Genomic DNA, 20,879 nt, shown 5'->3' on the forward strand with positions numbered 1-20,879 from the left:
AAAACAAATCTTGGCTACCGAGCAACAGGTTAATATCACAATCAAAACAAATCTTGGCTACCGAGCAACAGTTTAATATCATAACCATAACGAAAACAAATCTTAGCTACCGAGCAACAGTTTAATATCATAACCAAAACAAACCTTGAATACAGAGCAACAGTTTAATATCATAACCATAACGAAAAAAATCTTGACTACCGAGCAACAGTTTAATATCAAAACCAAAACAAACCTTGAATACCGAGCAACAGTTTAATATCACAACCAAAACAAACCTTGAATACCGATCAACAGTTTAATATCACAACCAAAACAAATCTTGGCTACCGATCAACAGTTTAATATCACAACCAAAACAAATCTTGGCTACCGAACAACAGTTTAATATCACAACCACAACCAAAACAAACCTTGGCTACCGAACAACAGTATAAAATCATAACCACAACCAAAACAATTCCCGGCTTCCGAGAAACAGGTGAAAGACATAAGCATTACTAAAACAAATACTTGGCTTACGAGAAATAGTTGATTATCAAAATCATAATCAAATCTGAACAAAATTTAACAAAGTGTCAAAAAATTCCTTTCCTTACACAGATTGAAACCAAATTTAAATGACTACTTTAGTGCAGAGAAGCTACTGCTAACTTTCCAGAGTAAATTGACCTATTTATAAAATCCTTTGTTTGTCCACCTCTTTCATTTTTACGAAATATGTCGATTGTGCCAAATAAGATTTGTAGAAGATAAAAAGAGAATGATAATATCTTACTTTATGTACATAAGTTATACAGTAATAACTTTATAACTTTTGTACAATATAATATTTGCATATATCTCTATTATTCACTCGCTAGAAAGTCAAAAGTATTTCACTAGTTTTTGATGCACGATACAAAATAAGTTTCTTACTTAGATTTACGTCAAATTTATGATAAAAGTAAAAAACTACATAACAATGTCATTCTTATTCAAAACGTTAATTTTTCGTATAAGAAACAGTTGATATTTTACTCAATTATTTTTTGGGTTTATCCAGTGTATTTTTATCTCTACTTGATATTAGTACCATATCGAGAACTGTTCTCGTTATTTCCTACTCATATTTGAACAGTTAAATAGATTTTGGTCTTATTTTTGTAGCTTTAGGCAAGAGCTAAAACCCTAGAACAATAGGACCATCAAATATACTTTATAAAATTTGAATACATTGTAATAATTTTTTTTTCCAGGTGCCCCCACAACTTTTATAATTAGCTGGAGTGTCGTGATGTCACGTGACCTTAACACGGTTTGCTGGGAAGGTTATGGCAGCTCAATGTTCGTTTGGATTCTGACAGGTCCAATGCTGCTAGTACTTCTGGTACATCTTTCTTGAATATCAGCTTAAATTTTATGTTAAGTTTAATGTTCTACAAAGCAAAAACAACAACAACAAAAAACAGTTATCATCGCAAGTTATGTTCGCCTAATAAGATAGCTTGTATTCGAAAATTAATCCAACAAAAATATTTCTAACCTACTTGACAGCGAGTACTTCGCCTAAAAGTAATTCACCAAATTAGTAATGTAAATAAATGCAAAAATCAACAACAACAATAAGCAAACACAGTTATTTCTTTTACTTAGACACCAGTCCGACTTGTTTCCGATATAGCAAAACGCTTGGAAGCAGTATGAAATATTATATTTTGACAATTAAGTAAATGCTTTCCCTTGAGCTACTGTTATATGAGGTCAAAATTAATACTCGTAATATCGCTCTGTACTACTTCGATGCTTCATTATTGCAAACTTGAGGCCTAGTAAAGAAAAATACATGTTTAGTGTTCCTGCCAGCTTACCCCCCCCCTTTTTTTTTTTGCAACCGCCTTCCCACACTTTTGTGGCAATTTTTTTTTCTTTTTATGAATTATCGTTTATCGATCATACAAAAAAAAACAACAAAGGAAACTTCTGAATAAATAATAAGATGGACACAGTTGATTCGTTTTGCCACTTTTCTTTATTTGCCATAAACTTTTAATCGCTTTGATGAAAAAATTAAACAAAGAAGACTTCTATTTGAATTGAACCCTTTGAAAACAAGCAACAATCACGAAAAAAGGGTGCATGCTTTCTTTCAAAGAAATCCTTTAAAATAATGACGACCCCCCCCTCCTTCCATTTTTCGAAAACTCCGGATGCTAAACTTTTTTTTAACTTGGCCTAAACTGTACTGATAAACGCCAGATTCGCTGATATGTTAAGTATGTCGTGCTTCGTGATAGTTTTTGTAATTTTATGACAACTAGTATACGTCTCGCAGCTAACATGTACTAAATATTCCATGATATAATACTGACATATTAATGATAAAATTATTTGTTTGAGCACAAGTTTCTTAGCATTAGTTATTATTTAATTTAATATTTAACATGTTCTGTGTTTCAACAGATTAGTTTGCATGTAAAATCGTTTAGTTAAAGTCTACGACATATTGTCCATGAATTTTTCCACAAAGTTTCTTTTTTTTCAGATTAATACCATTTTTTTAGTGAACATTATTCGAATCCTGGTCACCAAACTGCGAGCCAGTGTCTCCGTTGAAACAGCACAAGTTAGGTATAAAACATTCCAAACTAAAGATTAGTAACTAAAATATCCAACTGTCATTTATCTTAAACCTGGAAATAGTCTTAAAATATTTGTAGTTCTATTTTACACATAAATGATGTTGAGCTCTCTGTTATATTTTTGATTGTCAATGTAGTTAAACATTAATCTTTTCTGGAATAATGTTATGCTGAAAAAAAAAATTATTGGGATTTATTTCTAGTAGGTGGCGTACAAATAGGCTTAATGAAGTTTACAGTGAACTGTGAAAAACTTAGCTTAACTAAATTAGTTTGAAAAACTTTAAATCAGTGTTTCCCAACCACCGGTTACAGACTGCTAACGGTGCGTTACAAACACATTGCTGGTCCATGGAATTCTACGAAAACAAACAAACACTGATAGAACATTCGTATTCAAATCGTTGTGGTTTTTAGTTTTACTTGCACATTAGTAGATCGCAACAGGTTATGGAACTTTGAAGCAACTAACCGGTCCCTGGTATCAAAAAGTTTGAGAAACGCTTTCTAAGACTAACTATATTAGTTTATTATACAAAGGTCAGTGTTGTATTATTTGTTATTTTATTATAATCTTATATATTGTTCTCGGTATACTCTATTGTTCCTTGCTAACCACCTTACAATTACTAATTATCAGATTGCTATAATAATTTGTGGGTTATGAATTAGGCCTACAGCAGTTCAAATCGATTCGCCGTGAAAGTAGACCAGCACTACGATGATTAGGCTAGCTGTAGCAATTAATTAATGAGAGACTTTATAAGTCGCAATTGTCGTTAGGCGGCGTCAGGTGCTACCGGGACTGCGAGGAGATAAAGGGGAACGCGACAGCGCTTCATCAACAACCGAATCTAAGTAGGTGTGAAAAGTCCGATGTTAACTTTTCAACAAGTTCTCTTTTCCTTCCTGTAAGCTTTGCATTTCGTTCACGCACAGCTTGCTTCAGCTCTTTTATGTTTATTTCTCCATAATTGTTGCCATTTCGTATATTTTGAGTTAAATAGTTGGAAGTTGAACGATAATCGGGGTTTGGGGACACACTGTCACTCTGGACAGTTTCAATAAATTTACAATCACTGCTAAGGCGACTTATTTCTTGTTTTATGAAACCGACAACCCTATTTTAGCAGTTTCGGGAGAAAACAATAAAAGTACATTTTAATATTTTTGCCCACCTTATTTTACACAAAACAATTAAATCTACTTATACAATAATTGTGCTTTACGATTCATCCAAAGCGTCAGATGAACAAATTCTAGTCCCTAACCTTCAAGCCTTGTAATGTAGAGCTAAGAAAGTTATTTTGGTACATGTAATATTAATATTTTAGAACTCAAATGTCACACAAATGTTTCTGAAAACTATACTTTATAGACCAAGATTATTTAGGAATAGAAAGCTGTGTTATTGACAAGACAAATACTTATTTATGTATTTGTAAAATTGGAAAGTTGTCATAATTTCATGGAAAAAATGATTCATGATAATATTCATATTTCGTAAACATTTTATAAATTAGGTTGGAATTTTATGACTTGCATGGTTTATGTTATAAATTTTGTTAAGTAAAACCTGATCGTGAAGTAAAAAACAAACAAACTACTAAACGCATACATTGCCTGAGGTTGGAACGTAACTAAAACTGAATTAATACTATCAATCATTTTCATATATTTAGTGTTTTTAAACTAGAGATCTAATTTCTAAATAAATTTATTGATAAAAGTTAATAGGGTGCCCATCATTTTATCACGGTGACAATAGTGAGATAATGAAAAGTAATGATATATCTAGATCTAATAATAAATAGAAATCCATATAAATAACAAATAATAATTTGTTTAAATACAAACCTGTCATGTCTCTATATTGTAATCTGATGGTAAGAAATGACTGCTGGGTGATGGCCACTATAGCTTTGAATTACCATTTACATGACCGATAACAATCACCCATGATTTGTTCTTTTCTTTCTCATTTGGAAGTTCATAACCTCCACGCTTATTACAACCCGGCACACTACAACAGCTGTGTGGCATTTTACTAGTATTCTATATCAAGTTTTTAAGATATATTTTAGATTGGATGATTTGGCTCTACTTGTTCAAGACAACAAGACACTTATTTCCTATTCATCAGGCTTCGGTCCATGTTTTGGACCAGGGAGGGTCAGGTTCAGCGTTGACCTCTTCCTCACTCTTAGGAATTGTTATTTTGTTTGCACTGTTACTGAACCCTAGGTAATAACCCTTGTTACGTTGTTGCATTACTCACAGTATGTTAAATTTTGTCCATTGTCCTTTTCGTGCCATGTCCAATTCATGGTGTATTATTAACTTGTATATGTTCACTAGCTTCACTTATGTATGATCGTACTATTAGTCCGTGTTCACAATACAGTTCCACTTAGCAGTCATATACACACACACACATACATAATCCTATTTTTACCGTTACGTATTACAATTTCATATTGCCTAAAACTGAGTTAAATTGTAATTTAGACTTAGAAGTTAAATAAATGCCGATATGTATTCAATTTATGATATTTGCCAACAAGATTAATACACACAGTTTCTTTTTTAATACAGATATATTTTAATATACAAATAATAATACAATTTGCAATAACAGTTATTACAAATAATGCTCTATGTACAAAAGATTTACAAACTTACAAACAATATTGAGTCTTCTTTCTGGTCTGGAACTTCCTTGATATCTTATCGAGGGTTCACGATGAGCGAATTAATTTAGAGTTGATGTAGATACAATTCACTTAATATGGACTTAGCTAGCTCTGTAGTCTTCACGAATCACACGCCGATTTTTCCTACCGATGACATTAGGTAATGTTTTCGTAAAAATACTAATGTCGTACGTGAATCCACTGAAGTTAAATGGTTTGTAATGTTCGAAATTTATAGACGTTCCTGGTCAAATATCTGAAGTCCCCGATTATTAAGCGTTAATCGCAGTTATAGCTTCTGAGGTTTATAGTATACCAACTGCAGGAAACCAATAATATATACTGTCTTTTGGCGCGTCGCGTTGGTTATATTTATAGGCGTGTCTCGAAAGTTCAGCTTACGCAACAATATAAACGATACATCAGTGTCTACGTAAACATATACATTGTTGATTCTGACACTCGAGAATTTTCTACAATTTAAGTGAATAGGCGGGAATTTCGCAATACAGATTTAACAGTATAAGTTCTGTACATTTCTACATATAAATTTAACTTAAACAAACATCGATATTAAAATAGATATATGATAGTAAATCCGTCACATTACATACAAAATCCTTGTAAAATAGAGTTACGTTTGTGTCTATGATTCAGTTAGCCTAGCACTGTTTGTCCTGTAAGTTTCTTATTTATGATGTTTAGAGAGGATAAGTACGTAGGACTTGGTTCATCATGTATTATGTAACTCTCTAGTTTGCTCGTCAGTTCATTTTTATTAATATTTTTTCTTATGATATTGAAGCGAGTTATCTAGGAGTCTGTCTGATAGAGTTGGCATGTTTGAATAGTTGTGTAGAAATACTGAGTTTGTTGATCTAGGACACTTTGCTGCTGTTCTTTATCGGTGTTTAGGTCTTATAGACCTGGGAGGGTTAGATACACTTGACCCGCCCCCGGTAGATGGTAACTGGTTTCTGAAGAATATTAATTTAATTACAACATGAGGGTCAAAGTACCCCGAACTTACTTTGACCCCTTTCAGGGCAATGTCCATGTACGTAATTACTGTAATATTCGTGTCAATAAACACATTTTCTCTTTATTTGCTGTTGCGAAAACTCTGCATATGACGAACAGTTCCACGTGTATTTATCACAGTTTATTAGTTTTAAAACTCCTTGAGAGCATTTCACAAAAATACCCTCTTAATGCTGTCTTAGCAGTTTAAAACTAAGGTAGGTTTCTTAGTCTAGTGTATAGTGGCCTTATTAAATGATTATTTTTAATGTATATATTAATTGATGAGAGGCACTTAGGACTATCTTCTTCATGTATGCAGTAGCAATATAATTCATACGATAAGTAATTTTTGTGCCAATTTTGCGCGAAATAATTTAGCGAGATATGTTTCCATATTTGGATATTTGTGCATAAATATAGATAGTGTGGACCTGGGTACTTTGTATACTGTAGTTAGTAATGAATTCTGTATATTGTTTGTAATTTATGGATATGTCTTGGTGCTATGTTAATCCATGACACACTCAATCTGACAAATCGCATGCCAAAACAGGCGCCAATTGTTAGGCCCGGTAGGTGCTGCCGCCTAACGAATAACGTTATTATGACGTAACTTTTCTAAAGTCCCTTATTGTTAACGTCATTGGTTTAGTGCTAGCTGACTGACACGAGGTGCGGATCGGCCCTGTGATAGAGCCCTGGATTCCGAAGCTTGAAAACTTAGTTCGAATCCGTGCAATATCACAAAATATTTCCCTTACTTTAAACTGAGGTTGCGTTATAGAAGTAATAATCAGTCCCTGAGCGTAGATGATGGGTGGTAGGATGTGCTGGCTGGCTGGCTGTAAAAAAATGACGGACGGCGGCAGAAAGCGGTAAATACAGAATACAAATTACTGTCAAAATGACCTGTCGTTACTATGAGTCAAAAGTTATCCACTGTGTGTCTAACTCTGAAACTTATAAATGTTTATATCAAAAACATAAATATATCTTTTAAAAAAAAAGAAGTAATAATGAGAGTGTTATTTTTATTATGCTTTCAATTTAAAAACAATGTTTTCAACTTTCTTTGACATATAAACCCTTGTATAATAAACAGCACACGGCTGCCAGATAAAGCAGAGATGGTGTAAATTCTAACACCGAATATAAACATCGTTTTGGTGTGCTAAACAACGTAAACTGAAGGACACCTTCAACTAAATATTTAATTCTTTTTAATATTTCTACTACTACTTCATAAGTCAAAACAAATCCAACTTACATTATAAGCTTGCTTAATAAAATAGAGTACTTAAAACAAGTTATATTATTATATTTTTCTAAAGCAGTTATATCATTATATTTTTCTCAACATGTCTGTAGGAAATCTATAAAAGCTACAGTACTTTTATTTCCACTACTCGGGATAACGCATCTTCTGTTCTGCATCAACCCAAGAGGTAGACTGGAACGGGCTTACATGATTACCAACGCAGTAATGCAGTCCTCACAGGTTGTTTTATTTATTGTTTTTTTTAAATAAGTACGAACAATATTAATGATATGATTGCGATTTCCGTAATCATTCCCCGATGTTTATATGTTAGAGTTTTGTTAGGGCTACTCTGTCGTATCTCCTGCTCATTAGCGCGGCTGTTTTCACGTTTTGCTTTTCTTGAATTGACTGGTACTTTATTAAACGGAATGAAAACAAAACAAAGTTGACTTTTCTGTTTTAAATTACTACAGTTGGAGTTGTTTTATTTTCATTCCTTCTTGAGCGACTTGGTACTTTATAAATTGGTTGAAGCAAGCAATGCAGACTTTTCTGTTTTAAATTACTACAGTTGCTGTTGTTTTATTTTCATTCCTCGAATAAAAAAAATTCAATGAATAGTGTAGACTTTTCTGATTCAAAATTTAACAAAGTTGTTAATATTTTTGAACGGCTTGAATGAATCCAGTGGTTGTGTATAAGCTTGAATGAATCCAGTGGTTGTGTATAAGCTTGAATGAATCCAGTGGTTGTGTACAGGCTTGAATGAATCCAGTGGTTGTGTATAAGCTTGAATGAATCCAGTGGTTGTGTACAAGCTTGAATGAATCTAGTGGTTGTGTACAAGCTTGAATGAATCCAGTGGTTGTGTATAAGCTTGAATGAATCCAGTGGTTGTGTATAAGCTTGAATGAATCCAGTGGTTGTGTGTAGGCTCGAATGAATCCAGTGGTTGTGTATAAGCTTGAATGAATCCAGTGGTTGTGTACAAGCTCGAATGAATCCTGTGGTTGTGTACAAGCTGGAATGAATCCAGTGGTTGTGTGTAGGCTCGAATGAATCCTGTGGTTGTGTATAAACTGGAATGAATCCAGTGGTTGTGTATAAGCTTGAATGAATCCAGTGGTTGTGTATAAGCTTGAATGAATCCAGTGGTTGTGTATAAGCTGGAATGAATCCAGTGGTTGTGTATAAGCTTAAATGAATCCTGTGGTTGTGTGTATAAGCTTGAATTAATCCAGTGGTTGTGTATAAGCTCGAATGAATCCAATGGTTGTGTATACAAAAAATTCTAGCATATAACGTACATTTTTATGTTATTTAAATAAATCCACTCATACTTTACAAAAATGTTACACTTTACTCGTGTTGATTTTTCTGACGCAAGTGAGTACAGTCGGCACTATTTCAAGAGTGCTTGGGGTTGTTTTTGAAAAAAAAAAGCATTTAAACGCTTTTTTGATCTAATTTTATGAAGCTCTGGGTGCTTGTTCCTGTACACTGGTTCTAGAGAAACTAATATCGTTTATTATATTTTTAGGGTCTCTTCTTGGCTGTACTTTACTGTTTCACAAACTCAGAGGTACGTAACTCCGAGTTTAGGTTATGTTGTTGTTGTTGTTGTTTTTTTTATTAGCAAATTTTATTCGCTTCTGTTTTGGGTGTGTTTTAAGCATTCTGGTGATATAAGTGATTATTTCAAAAAACATTACATTTTGCAGTCGTTCTATTTTTTCATACGCTTAAGTAAACACATTAGATAATTGCAGCGATACATTCTTTCTTTCATCGTAAATCTGCCGTTTAAATACAGCAACGGCGTTTTTATGGTCATGAGTTTACTCTTTCGTTTCAAGTTAAAGTCTGTGAATGTTGCACCTGCAATGATTGACGTAATCAAATGTATATGATATGAATAACTTGTTTGTTTATTTTCTATATGTGGCACAGCGGTATGTCTGCGGACTTACAACGCTAGAAACCGGGTTTCGATACCCGTGGTTGGCAGAGCACAGATAGCCCATTGTGTAGCTTTGTGCACAACTTCAAACAAACAAACAATCTATACGAAAGTCATATTTGGCTATCAGCTGTGCCAACCTCGGGAATCGAACCCCGGATTTTAGCGTTATAAGTCCGTACACTTACCGCTGGACTTGAATGGGTAGCTGCGATATTAATAAATTGCTAATTATGTCAATGAGGCTAAAATAATTAGATTCACGGATAATGTAATAACGTTTGAATATACTATATTATTTATTCATAGTTATTCTCATCAATGTTTTTGTTTAGACTATTTAAAGTGTCGAATTTTTGTTACTTTATAATTCTGCTGTGTATTATTGTTTTGCCCTGTTAGCCTGATATATGTATTTAGGACTAATTCAATATCCTAAGCCAGTCAAACCACGTAATATATTATGCACCAGTACAGTACATTCTAATCATTCTACGTTTTTTGTTTTTTTTTACTATGAATAATTCTATTACGAACGACGTATTAAGTTAGTTCTATTCATTACTGGGTTAATTTTCCTAATTTTTGTAAGTATAGCCGTAAGAAAAATATAATTAATTGGCTATATTGATTGATATGTTGATTTTTACTTTTGCTTATGAACATATACACTTCTAGAGAGATATTTTAAAGGTTCACATTTTTGTTTTAGTAAGTCACATGGTGATTAAAGATTTCTTGGTTGTAGAGTGAATAAGAAACAATGTGAAACTAGAGAGAGATTCAAAAGTTCACATTTTTGTTTTAGTAAGTCACATAGAGATTAAAGAATTCTTGGTTGTAGAGTGAATAAGAAACAATGTAAAACTAGAGAGAGATTCAAAAGTTCACATTTTTGTTTTAGTAAGTCACATGGAGATTAAAGATTTCTTGGTTGTAGAGTAAATAAGAAACAATTTGAAACCAGAGAGACATTCAAAAGTTCACATTTTTGTTTTAGTAAGTCACATAGAGATGAAAGAATTCTTGGTTGTAGAGTGAATAAGAAACAATGTGAAACTAGGAAGATATTCAAAAGTTCATATTTTTGCTTTAGTAAGTCACATAGAGATGAAAGAATTCTTGGTTGTAGAGTGAATAAGAAACAATGTGAAACTAGGAAGATATTCAAAAGTTCATATTTTTTGCTTTAGTAAGTCACATAGAGATTAAAGAATTCTTGGTTGTAGAATGAATAAGAAACAATGTGAAACTAGAGAGAGATTCAAAAGTTCACATTTTTGTTTTAGTAAGTCACATGGAGATTAAAGATTTCTTGGTTGTAGAATGAATAAGAAACAATGTGAAACTAGAGAGAGATTCAAAAGTTCACATTTTTGTTTTAGTAAGTCACATGGAGATTAAAGATTTCTTGGTTGTAGAATGAATAAGAAACAATGTGAAACTGAACCAACCTCGTGACTTTTGATATAAGTAATTTACCATCGCACTTACGGCGTAAAATGGTTCACAAATAAAATTAGACTTCGTAAAATAATCTCAAACCTAGATGTTGAAGGTTGATTGAGTTTATTTTATATTTTATCGTCCTAGAAAAAAAAAAAACCACCAAACCTCGGTTAGTTTCCAAGTAAGCAACAAAATTTTTTTTATTCAAACTAAACATAACACAAATCTTTGAAAGCTGGGTTGCTATGGGATAAAATATTTAATGTTTTCCAGGTGCAGACTGCATTACGTAATGCTTATCAGCGAGCAGTTCTTAGAAGAAATCCCACAGGGAAATCGACAAGACATGGAGGTATGTCTCACAAAACATCGAGTTCTCATACAAAGAAAATCTAATATCAGAAGTATCCCAGAATTCAACTTTAAAAACGAATCATTTGGCTATTACAGGGCCTTCTGGGACTTTGGGATGTTCTTCTGAAACAAGAAAAGACGGAACAAAGCCAGCGGCAGTTGTCGCATTTCTGAAAGATCACAACCAGCAGGATGTCCTATGAAACCGCCGCTCTTTTTTCGTCCATTCCGTGCACACCAAAAAAATAAAATAAATTTCTGTTATTCCTTGACAATGATAAAGACATATAATTCTTGACACTGTAAGGTCTTTAAACTTGAAGTAGAAACATTTTTGTTTAAACTTTCGATTGTTATTCCTTATCGATATCTGCTTTTCTTCGGAATGTAACAAATAGTTCTCCGTACGAAATAAGTAAGGTTATAAAAAAAATCGAATCTTATTTAGAACTTACTATAAACGCAGTCTGTGCTCAACTATAGTTGTAAAAACCAGAAAGAAACGTGTTAAAACTGTGGGCTCTTTGACAGCTAAGTTTCGAAAGTACAAACTTTTATTAGATTGGCTCGTTTTATTTGGTTGAATTTGTGCATAAGTTGTAAGACACATTTAGCTTGAACGAAATCTACCTGATCTATATATGAATGGATTCGTTCACGTAGGTAGGGTAAGTGCTAGGTCCCCTAGAACTATTTAAACGTGTGTGTCATTTACCTAAAGTTTATTGTAGATAATAGACATTTACTCCATCATCTCTTACAATATCCATAGCTATATAGAAAACCTTAGATCATAAATTACTGTAAGTACAGGCTCCTCGAGAGTTGTAGATCACATTTTATAACAAATATATAAGTTTTTTATTGATCCTCAGAACAGGTACATAATATTGTAAATATAAGATCCTTGAGAATCTTACTTTACCTGCTAAAGTAAATACAGGATCCTAGAAAACCTTACTTCACCTGTTAAAGTAAAAACAGGATCCTAGAAAACCTTACTTCACCTGTTAAAGTAAATGCAGGATCCTAGAAAACCTTACTTCACCTGTTAAAGTAAAAACAGAATCCTAGAAAACATTATTTCACCTGTTAAAGTAAATGCAGGATCCTAGAAAACCTTACTTCACATGTTAAAGTAAAAACACGATCCTAGAAAACCTTACTTCACCTGTTAAAGTAAAAACACGATCTAAAAAACCTTATTTCACTCGTTAAACTTAATACAGGGTCCTAGAGAACCTTACTTCACCTGTTAAAGTAAAGGCAGGATCCTAGAAAACCTTACTTTACCTGTTAAAGTAAAAACACGATCCTAGAAAACCTTATTTCACTCGTTAAAGTTAATACAGGGTCCTAGAGAATCTTACTTCACCCGATAAAGTAAATGCAGGATCCTAGAAAACCTTACTTCACCTGTTAAAGTAAACGCAGGATCCTAGAAAACCTTACTTCACCTGTTAAAGTAAAAATAAGATCCTTGAAAACCTTACTTCACATGTTAAAGTAAACACAGGATTCTAGAGAACCTGACTTCGCCTGTTGAAATAGCTGAATATCTTACAGAATATTAAATGACCTGTTAAATTACGCCTCAGTTTAAAAAGAACCGTTAAGACGCTTCCAATAATACTTGCTAGTATGCTATTGTAAACAATGCCTTATATTGGATGTTTAAATGAAATCGAACTCCATAGGATGACATAAAATAAACACAAAAGTCGTGTGAGAGCCTTACTGAATATTTTTTATGCATGATAACTTTCTTTTTCGTTTTAACACTGATACACGTGTCATTTTATTATGCGTCTTCATTCCGTAATTAATGTTTAACAAATTCATTAAAAGAGGTTCAGAATTATCCATCTCGGTCAAAATGACCCACCTCTTGCTTCACCACATCACTGGTCGTATTCTCTCACTATTACCAAATCACAAACTTTCAAGTACACACACACACACACACATATAAATCTAATACTTAACTTAGCATATTCCAGCTCTACGCTCCGTCTGGTAGCAACTAAAATATTGTTTTTATCTTCACCTAAGAGCTTAGCCTGTAACTTTCATCGAAAGTTTATTTATCGCTAACTGAAATAAAAAATAACTCATCCCCTAGATATCTAACCCTTAGATATTGTTGGATTTAGTAAGACTAACCAAAACTATAACTAAAAGTCAATATAATCATCCTACGTTTACTTTGTTTAATCTCAGATAAAACGATTTCATTTATATTCACCAAAGAAGACACCGAACACAAAGATGTAAATATAGGATATTTACAAGCTATTACACGTGCCAGACTTAACGGTCCGAAGTTTATTTTGCTGCTCTGATCTCCAAAGCCTCTTTCACTCACAAACTCTTAACTTAGTACTTTTCTCATAATTAATCAAGAAACTACATAATGTTGATGTACAACTACTAAGTAGTTCATGGAGCTTATGAGTATTACGTGAAAAATTCGTAATCCTCATGTGTATTCTACTAAATAACCTACAACGTTGATGTGTAACTGTTGACTAACTCAAGGTGCTTCTGAGTGACATGATCGAAACGTTGTTACAAAGTTAAAAACATTAAATAATCCACTCAAAAAGCCGTGTCTCTGGAGTTTTATTTAAAGTATACAGTGGATTTCCTCTGTCCTTACATCAAGTCTTATCGACTTTTCAATGTTACAACTGAGCGTAACTCTAATGAAAAATGAATGATTTACATTTACGTAGTTTATATAATCATATCAAGTGAGCTTCCATTCTTATAGCTCTGTAAAGTTTATCGTCGTGAGTAACAAAATTTTACTGGGTTTGTGCATTGTTATTACAAAGTTTTCATTGTAAATATTCTTCGTAAATTACTTTGTAAATTACTTTCATTAACTGGAAAAGAAACAAAGAACACTACTTGTAAAGTTCTTTGTTTTACTGTTGTTATAAAATATGAAATTGTTTAGTTTTACTTCATATCAAATTACTGTTTGCAGGCAGTATTCATATTATTGTTGCTTATATTTTTAATTTAGCCATTTCTAGACATTTGTATTGTTGTTTGCTCCGAAGGAAGTGGGACGTAAAGTGGTGGGTGTGGCCATATTTGTTGAACTTCCTTCAAAGTTTAAAAAACGACTTGAGCATACATATTTAAAAGCGAATTATGCTCAATTGAATTAGTTGGCCATTGAATGATTAATCAATACAAGATTTAGCAGTCAACCAAAGAAGAAGTGAATTATTAAGAAAGTCACTAAGAATGTTGTTTCTGTTGAGTTATGTTGGATGAAGTAATAGAGATACGATAAAGAACCGAACATACGTACGAGAAAATTAGCAAGTAACTGAAACTACTTGTAGCCTCTATTTGAAACTTAGACCTATTGGCGAACATTAGTTACGTTAAAGGTGGAACGTGAAGATAAATAAATAAAATGTTTTTGTCACAGTTAAATGGATTGAAATGTTCATTATACTTTTTTACAGAGTAATCTAAAACACCACAACCAACAATAAAAGCCATTACAACAGATTTTCTTCATTGATAAAATTAACAGGTAACGGTAATCTTTTTTATGAATTTAGTGAATATGATTGAGTGAATAACAAACATTTATTATAACTTTTTTTCATGAATTACTGACATCATCAGCTGAAGGAAGGTGTTTTCTTCCAACATACTTTTTCTAGCGGAAAATCTGCTGTAATAAGATGTCGTAGCCATTTTGATAAAAAGTTTAGAAAAAAACGAACCTTTATGCTCCACACACACACATATACGTATATACGCATTATTTTATTTTAACCAACGTTTCGCCTTTGCGGCTTCATCAGGGTTAATATATACAATTCGTAGCCAGTTGAAAAAACCTTCACCCGTAATATCTGGATAAATACATAATTATGGAGACTCCCACGTATTTTTTACAGTTCCGTTTATGCGGTATGTTTTGAGAAAATTCAATAAAGAGGTAAATAGGGGCTACAAATGAGTTAACGAACAATTTTAATTAGTCAACACGAAGCATACCTGAGGTTAAATAATATCTCCCCTATATTTCCTCTTCCCTTTGCCTTCCATTCACACACATACACCCGAGGTTAAATAATTATCTCCCATATATTTCCTCTTCCCTTAGCCTTTCGTTCACACACACATACCCGAGGTTAAATAATGTCTCCCCTATATTTCCTCTTCTCTTAGCCTTTCATTCACACACACATACCCGAGGTTAAATAATATCTCCCCTATATTTCCTCTTCCCTTAGCCTTTCGTTCACACACACATACCCGAGGTTAAATAATGTCTCCTGTATATTTCCTCTTCCCTTAGCCTTTCGTTCACACACACATACCCGAGGTTAAATAATGTCTCCCCTATATATCCTCTTCTCTTAGCCTTTCATTCACACACACATACCCGAGGTTAAATAATGTCTTCCCTATATATCCTCTTCTCTTAGCCTTTCATTCACACACACATACACCCGAGGTTAAATAATTATCTCCCTTATATTTCCTCTTCCCTTAGCCTTTCATTCACACACACATACACCCGAGGTTAAATAAATATCTCCCCTATATTTCCTCTTCCCTTAGTCTTTCGTTCACACACACACACACACACACTACTTGAGGAATGCTTAGATAGACATAAACTTGTATAGTTTCATTATTTTGCATTCAAATGTAAAGTGTAAGTACTTAAAATGTGGGGAATCTAAAAGAATTAATTAGAGCATCAGAACAAGGTACTTTTGTACCAAAATTAAGCTTACTTTATTCAGTTCATTACTGGATATTTCAATAACATTGGTCATGTAGACATTACACAAGTGTAGTGTTATATTACACGTAAAAAAACATGATTCAGATCAAACAACTAATCAACTTCTTCGTTCTTTAGTTTTGCATCTTCATATGTAAATTGAATTTCAAATTATGATTGCATCTATAGTTGCTTGATTATATACTTACTTTGGAACTAATAAAAGTAACAAAACCTTCTGAGATGTAGACACACGATATTCAGATTTAAGACGTAGTTCATTAGGCTTAATGATGGTTATAAAAATCACATTACGGTTTCATTAGTTTCATACGTTTCTCGCTTGCAGTTCCAATAAATGAACTGGAAGCTTGCCGCGGGAAACATCCTGGTGGCAGTAAATCCCTCGTGTTGAATTTGTTGGAGAATACATTTCATTTTAGTTGCTGAATTTGATACGAAGTAATTTTACACCGTATCTAAAAAGTGTCTTTTCAAGTTTCACTAAATTATTATGATGTATATATTTTAACGTTTTTCTTAACCCTGATTCAAAAAGGGAACTACACCAATTTTCATGCTTTGATGTTAAGCCAATGAAACTAAAAAAAAAAAAATAATCTCTGACTAAAGGAAAATTATGAGAAATATTTGTTGACATCCAATTTAATTTTTATCTTTAATGTAACATCTTCAAACCACTATAGATCGAAGAAAAACAATAACATCTTTTTCATTGTTTGTTTGTTGAATTTTGCGCAAAGCTACTTGAGAACTATTCGTGCTAGCCGTCAATAATTCAAAAATGATAGACTAGAGGGAAGGCACTACTCACCGTCAACTCCTTGGATACTGTTATCAATGAACAATGTGATCCATTATAACGTCTCACGGCTGGAAGGGTAAACATGTTTGATAGTAAGATTCTAAAAACCTAGATTGCGAGTCGAGTGCCCTAACCACCAGGCCATGCTAGGCCTAACGTGTTTTGTAATCGTTTAGAATTAATATTTATATGACGAGATATACAAATAGATAGGTCATGGATTTTGGATGTTTAGGAATGTTTAAAATGTGTAACAAACATGTTTAACCTAATTTCATTGTTTTGGTAATAAACAGACAGTTAAGATTTAAAATTTCATTTCAGGAAAACATGATTCTTTGCGCTGAGAAGCACAACATTGCCCTTCAGAGATTAATTGTTAATCGAGGCATAGCGTCTCATACAATAGCTTCGAGTTTTTTGGTTTCTTTTTCAAGTACAAACTTTTAGCTCATAGCTCCATCTCTTGACCGATTTGAGATATAATTACTGCCACGGCTATTGAGGGTTCCCTCTTGTTTCAATAATAAACACTAAGTTTAATATGTGCAGTTTATTACTACTGACAGGTTTTATCAATCAAGTTACAATTTATTTTAAGTTATTTAGTTAACTTATTTATGTTCGAGAGTTGTTAATAGTCAGATTACTTAAGGAAATAATGATATTTTTGGCATTTAAAATACTTTCCAGAAATAATATAGTTTCTGTAGGTGGACTTAGATAGTGTTTCCGATACGCTTAGAGAGCTTACTGTTGATACGTTTACAATCTTTACTGTTGAAACGTTTACGGTGTTTACTGTTGAAATGTTTACAATGTCTACTGTTGAAACGTTTACAGTGTTTACTATTGAAACTTTGGTTTCTCCTGATTTATGAGGGTTCCATATTGAAATATTCTTCAGAGCAGAAGAATGACTCGCAATGATTCCCAAATCTTTGTCTTAAAATAAAATAGTTTAAAGAAGAATCAATGGTATAGCCTGAGCTTTTTTTTTTTGTAATCCAAACAAATAATAGAAGTAATTGAAAGCACGGACAATAATTGCCTGTGTATTTTATCCTGAGAGATTAACAATATTAAAAACACAGACAATAATTTCCTGTGTAGCTTATCCCAATAGATTAACAATATTGAAAGCACGGATAAGAATTTTCTATGTATAGTTTATCCTGAGAGATTAACACTATTGAAAACATGGACAAAACTTTCCTCTGTAGTTTATCCTGGAGGTTAAAAATATTGAAAACACGGATAAGAGTTTCCTCTGTAGTTTAGTCCAAGAGATTAAAAGTATTAAAAATACGTACAATAATTTCCTGTGTAGCTTATCCTGAGAGATCAACAATATTGAAAACATGGACTATAATTTCCTATGTAGTTTATCCTGGGAGATTAACAATATTAAAAGCACGGACAAGAATTCCTTGTGTAGTTTAGTCTGAGAGATTAACAATATTAAAAGCACGGACAAGAATTCCTTGTGTAGTTTAGTCTGAGAGATTAACATTATTAAAAGTACGGACAATAATTCTCTGTGTAGTTTATCCTGAGAGATTAACAATGTTTAGATTAACCCTTAAATTATCGACTTGTTTTTCTACCATTCACTACCATTGGGTAGAATCATCTATTTTCTGGAGAAAATCCCAGCGGTAACTACTGGGATTAACTGCGATACTGACTGCATTATTGTTACATATTTTAGTGTGATCCACATATTGTTAAGGATCCTGAACCAATAAAGTCATGAAATACTTTGGAAGAAATGTGTTTGAAAATTCGATGCGGGGGAATCGTGGACACCGTCGGAATTATAAGATTAAGTAATTAAATATTTAAATACATTTAAGTATATAGGTCCTATATTTAAATATATATTTCATTGAAACAGAGTACTGTTATTACCTGAGAATAAAAAATATTTTTACTAAAACACTTGAGGTGATTCTTTATCCAACAATTATTTCTACTAGAATTCCCCATGTGTTTGCTTTAAAATAGACTAATTATAACTGAACATAACCTCACTAAATACTCAACTAAACAGAAGTTTTCATTCAAAAATTAGGAAAGACAAATAAAATTTTGGTAATGCCTCTTTACTTTTTTTTTTTTTGAGTATTAACTTTACCTAAATCGAACTCATTTGAGAAAAACAGTTCTTTGTTTCATTCAAATTGAACAAAGGACATTATCTAAATGTATAGCAATTTGGTGTCTGGCTGAATGATGGATCTAAGATAAACAGTAAGGGAAAACGTAATGTTTCCCTTTTTATTGTTTGGGTTTTAATGAAAAGTTACAGAATTACTTAGATGCTGGCTGAGCTTTGTCTGCCGAGGGAATCGAGCCCTGAATTCTAGCTTTATAACTTTTCATCTTTTTTTGGTAGAATCGTTATTATTACACGTATTAAATACTTCAAAATGAACTCTTCAGTTCAGAAAAAACAACAACTGTTTTTGCATTTAAAGCATAATAAGAATAGGTACGTAATTTTTCAACGTGAAATTTAAATAAACAACAGAAATTGAAACAAAGAAAATGCCAAAACATTAGAAAGTGTCTAAATCATAACTTTTATTGTAACACGTCTTTACCTAGACATAAGATTACTTAGTGTCTTATTTAATGATTATACCTGACATTTATTTATCAATCAAAGTTTTACACACTTTCAATAACACATGAAGCGCACATCACGATCAATATCAAACACCAAAGTTATTTCTAAACTTCACAAGAACAAAAACAGTTTAAATTTTCTCCACAGAACAGTGTAAATACTTCACATAAAGGGTTTTCATCAGTAAATCTCCGTATAATTCATAAGAACAAAATGGTCAGCTTATACCATAAACATTTATCGTGTTAATTTATTATGTATTTCATCTTTATCAAATGTCTCTAAATAGCAATATTTTTTGTATACAGACGCTTTCGGACAAAATAACAATAGATTTATTTTTTTCTTTATGTTCCCAAATATAATGCTCTTTTTATATATATTTTTTCTATACAATGATATGTAGGTTACTTGATAAAAACAATAATTAATAAATAGCATTCATTTAGGCTTATGTTTATAAAATAAATTACGAGTCTCTTATAATATTCAAGGGATTCAAAGCTAACTTTTTGCAAGCGACAATACAGTGGCAAAAATGTTTAATCTTATATAGAGTTACGAAAGTGTGTATCAAAGGCGGATTAAGGGGAACGGCTGCCTAGATAATCGTGATCTAGATGGGGGGCTTCAAATATTTAGGATAGGATGCTATATGTCAAGATTGTTGTTGAAAAAGAAAGAATTATTTGAAAGGAAATGGGTTTTTTGAATATTTCTATTTGAAAGTGTATTATAATTAGGAATTATTTCTTCAAGCAAGATTTATGTTTTTAATATAGAATTAATAATTAAAATATACAAAAAAATAAATTTGATTATAAATATACACACATATCTACAGACCAAGGTGTATATTTATGCGTGAAGCAACGCTGGTCTTGCACGATAAAAATAATTATGCATGAGAGGGCACCATGTTACTTACTGTCCCGGGGCTCCCGAGGTGTTTTAATCCGCTACTGGTGTATATATTTTACGATAACTTTGAAACATTTCCTAAGTAAGAGAGGATAAACAAGTAAAACAGTTACCGAAGCCTGACATGTTTAGCATTCACAAGCTGTTTATAAAAAAACAAAACTCGACAATCTGACCATAAGTAGGTCAGATATTAGGGCAAATTTTATTCCTGTGAATGGCGTATTCTTCAATTTCACAGTTTTAGATACTTTGTTACTCAACAGATATACAAAGAACGATTGTTTGTTCTGAATTTCGGGCAAAACTACACGAGGGCTATCTGCACTAGCCGTCCCTAATTTAGTAGTGTAAGACTAGAGGGAAGGCAG

At 32.5% G+C, this 20,879-nt stretch overlaps 1 protein-coding gene across 1 annotated transcript in view; it reads left to right on the top strand.

Moving 5' to 3' along the window:
- LOC106460106 (corticotropin-releasing factor receptor 2-like) overlaps window positions 1-11,661 on the top strand; it is a 60,487-nt gene extending 48,826 nt beyond the window's left edge. Inside the window, exons 5-10 of the mRNA XM_022386744.1 lie at window positions 1,239-1,369; window positions 2,525-2,610; window positions 7,706-7,835; window positions 9,139-9,180; window positions 11,281-11,359; window positions 11,458-11,661. Coding sequence (XP_022242452.1) covers window positions 1,239-1,369; window positions 2,525-2,610; window positions 7,706-7,835; window positions 9,139-9,180; window positions 11,281-11,359; window positions 11,458-11,564 — 575 coding nt within the window. The 3' untranslated portion in view covers window positions 11,565-11,661. The remainder of the gene's footprint in view (window positions 1-1,238; window positions 1,370-2,524; window positions 2,611-7,705; window positions 7,836-9,138; window positions 9,181-11,280; window positions 11,360-11,457) is intronic.
- Window positions 11,662-20,879: the final 9,218 nt, after the last annotated feature.

This window comes from Limulus polyphemus, unplaced genomic scaffold (genome assembly GCF_000517525.1).
Source record: "Limulus polyphemus unplaced genomic scaffold, Limulus_polyphemus-2.1.2 Scaffold710, whole genome shotgun sequence".
Classification (NCBI taxonomy): domain Eukaryota; kingdom Metazoa; phylum Arthropoda; class Merostomata; order Xiphosura; family Limulidae; genus Limulus; species Limulus polyphemus.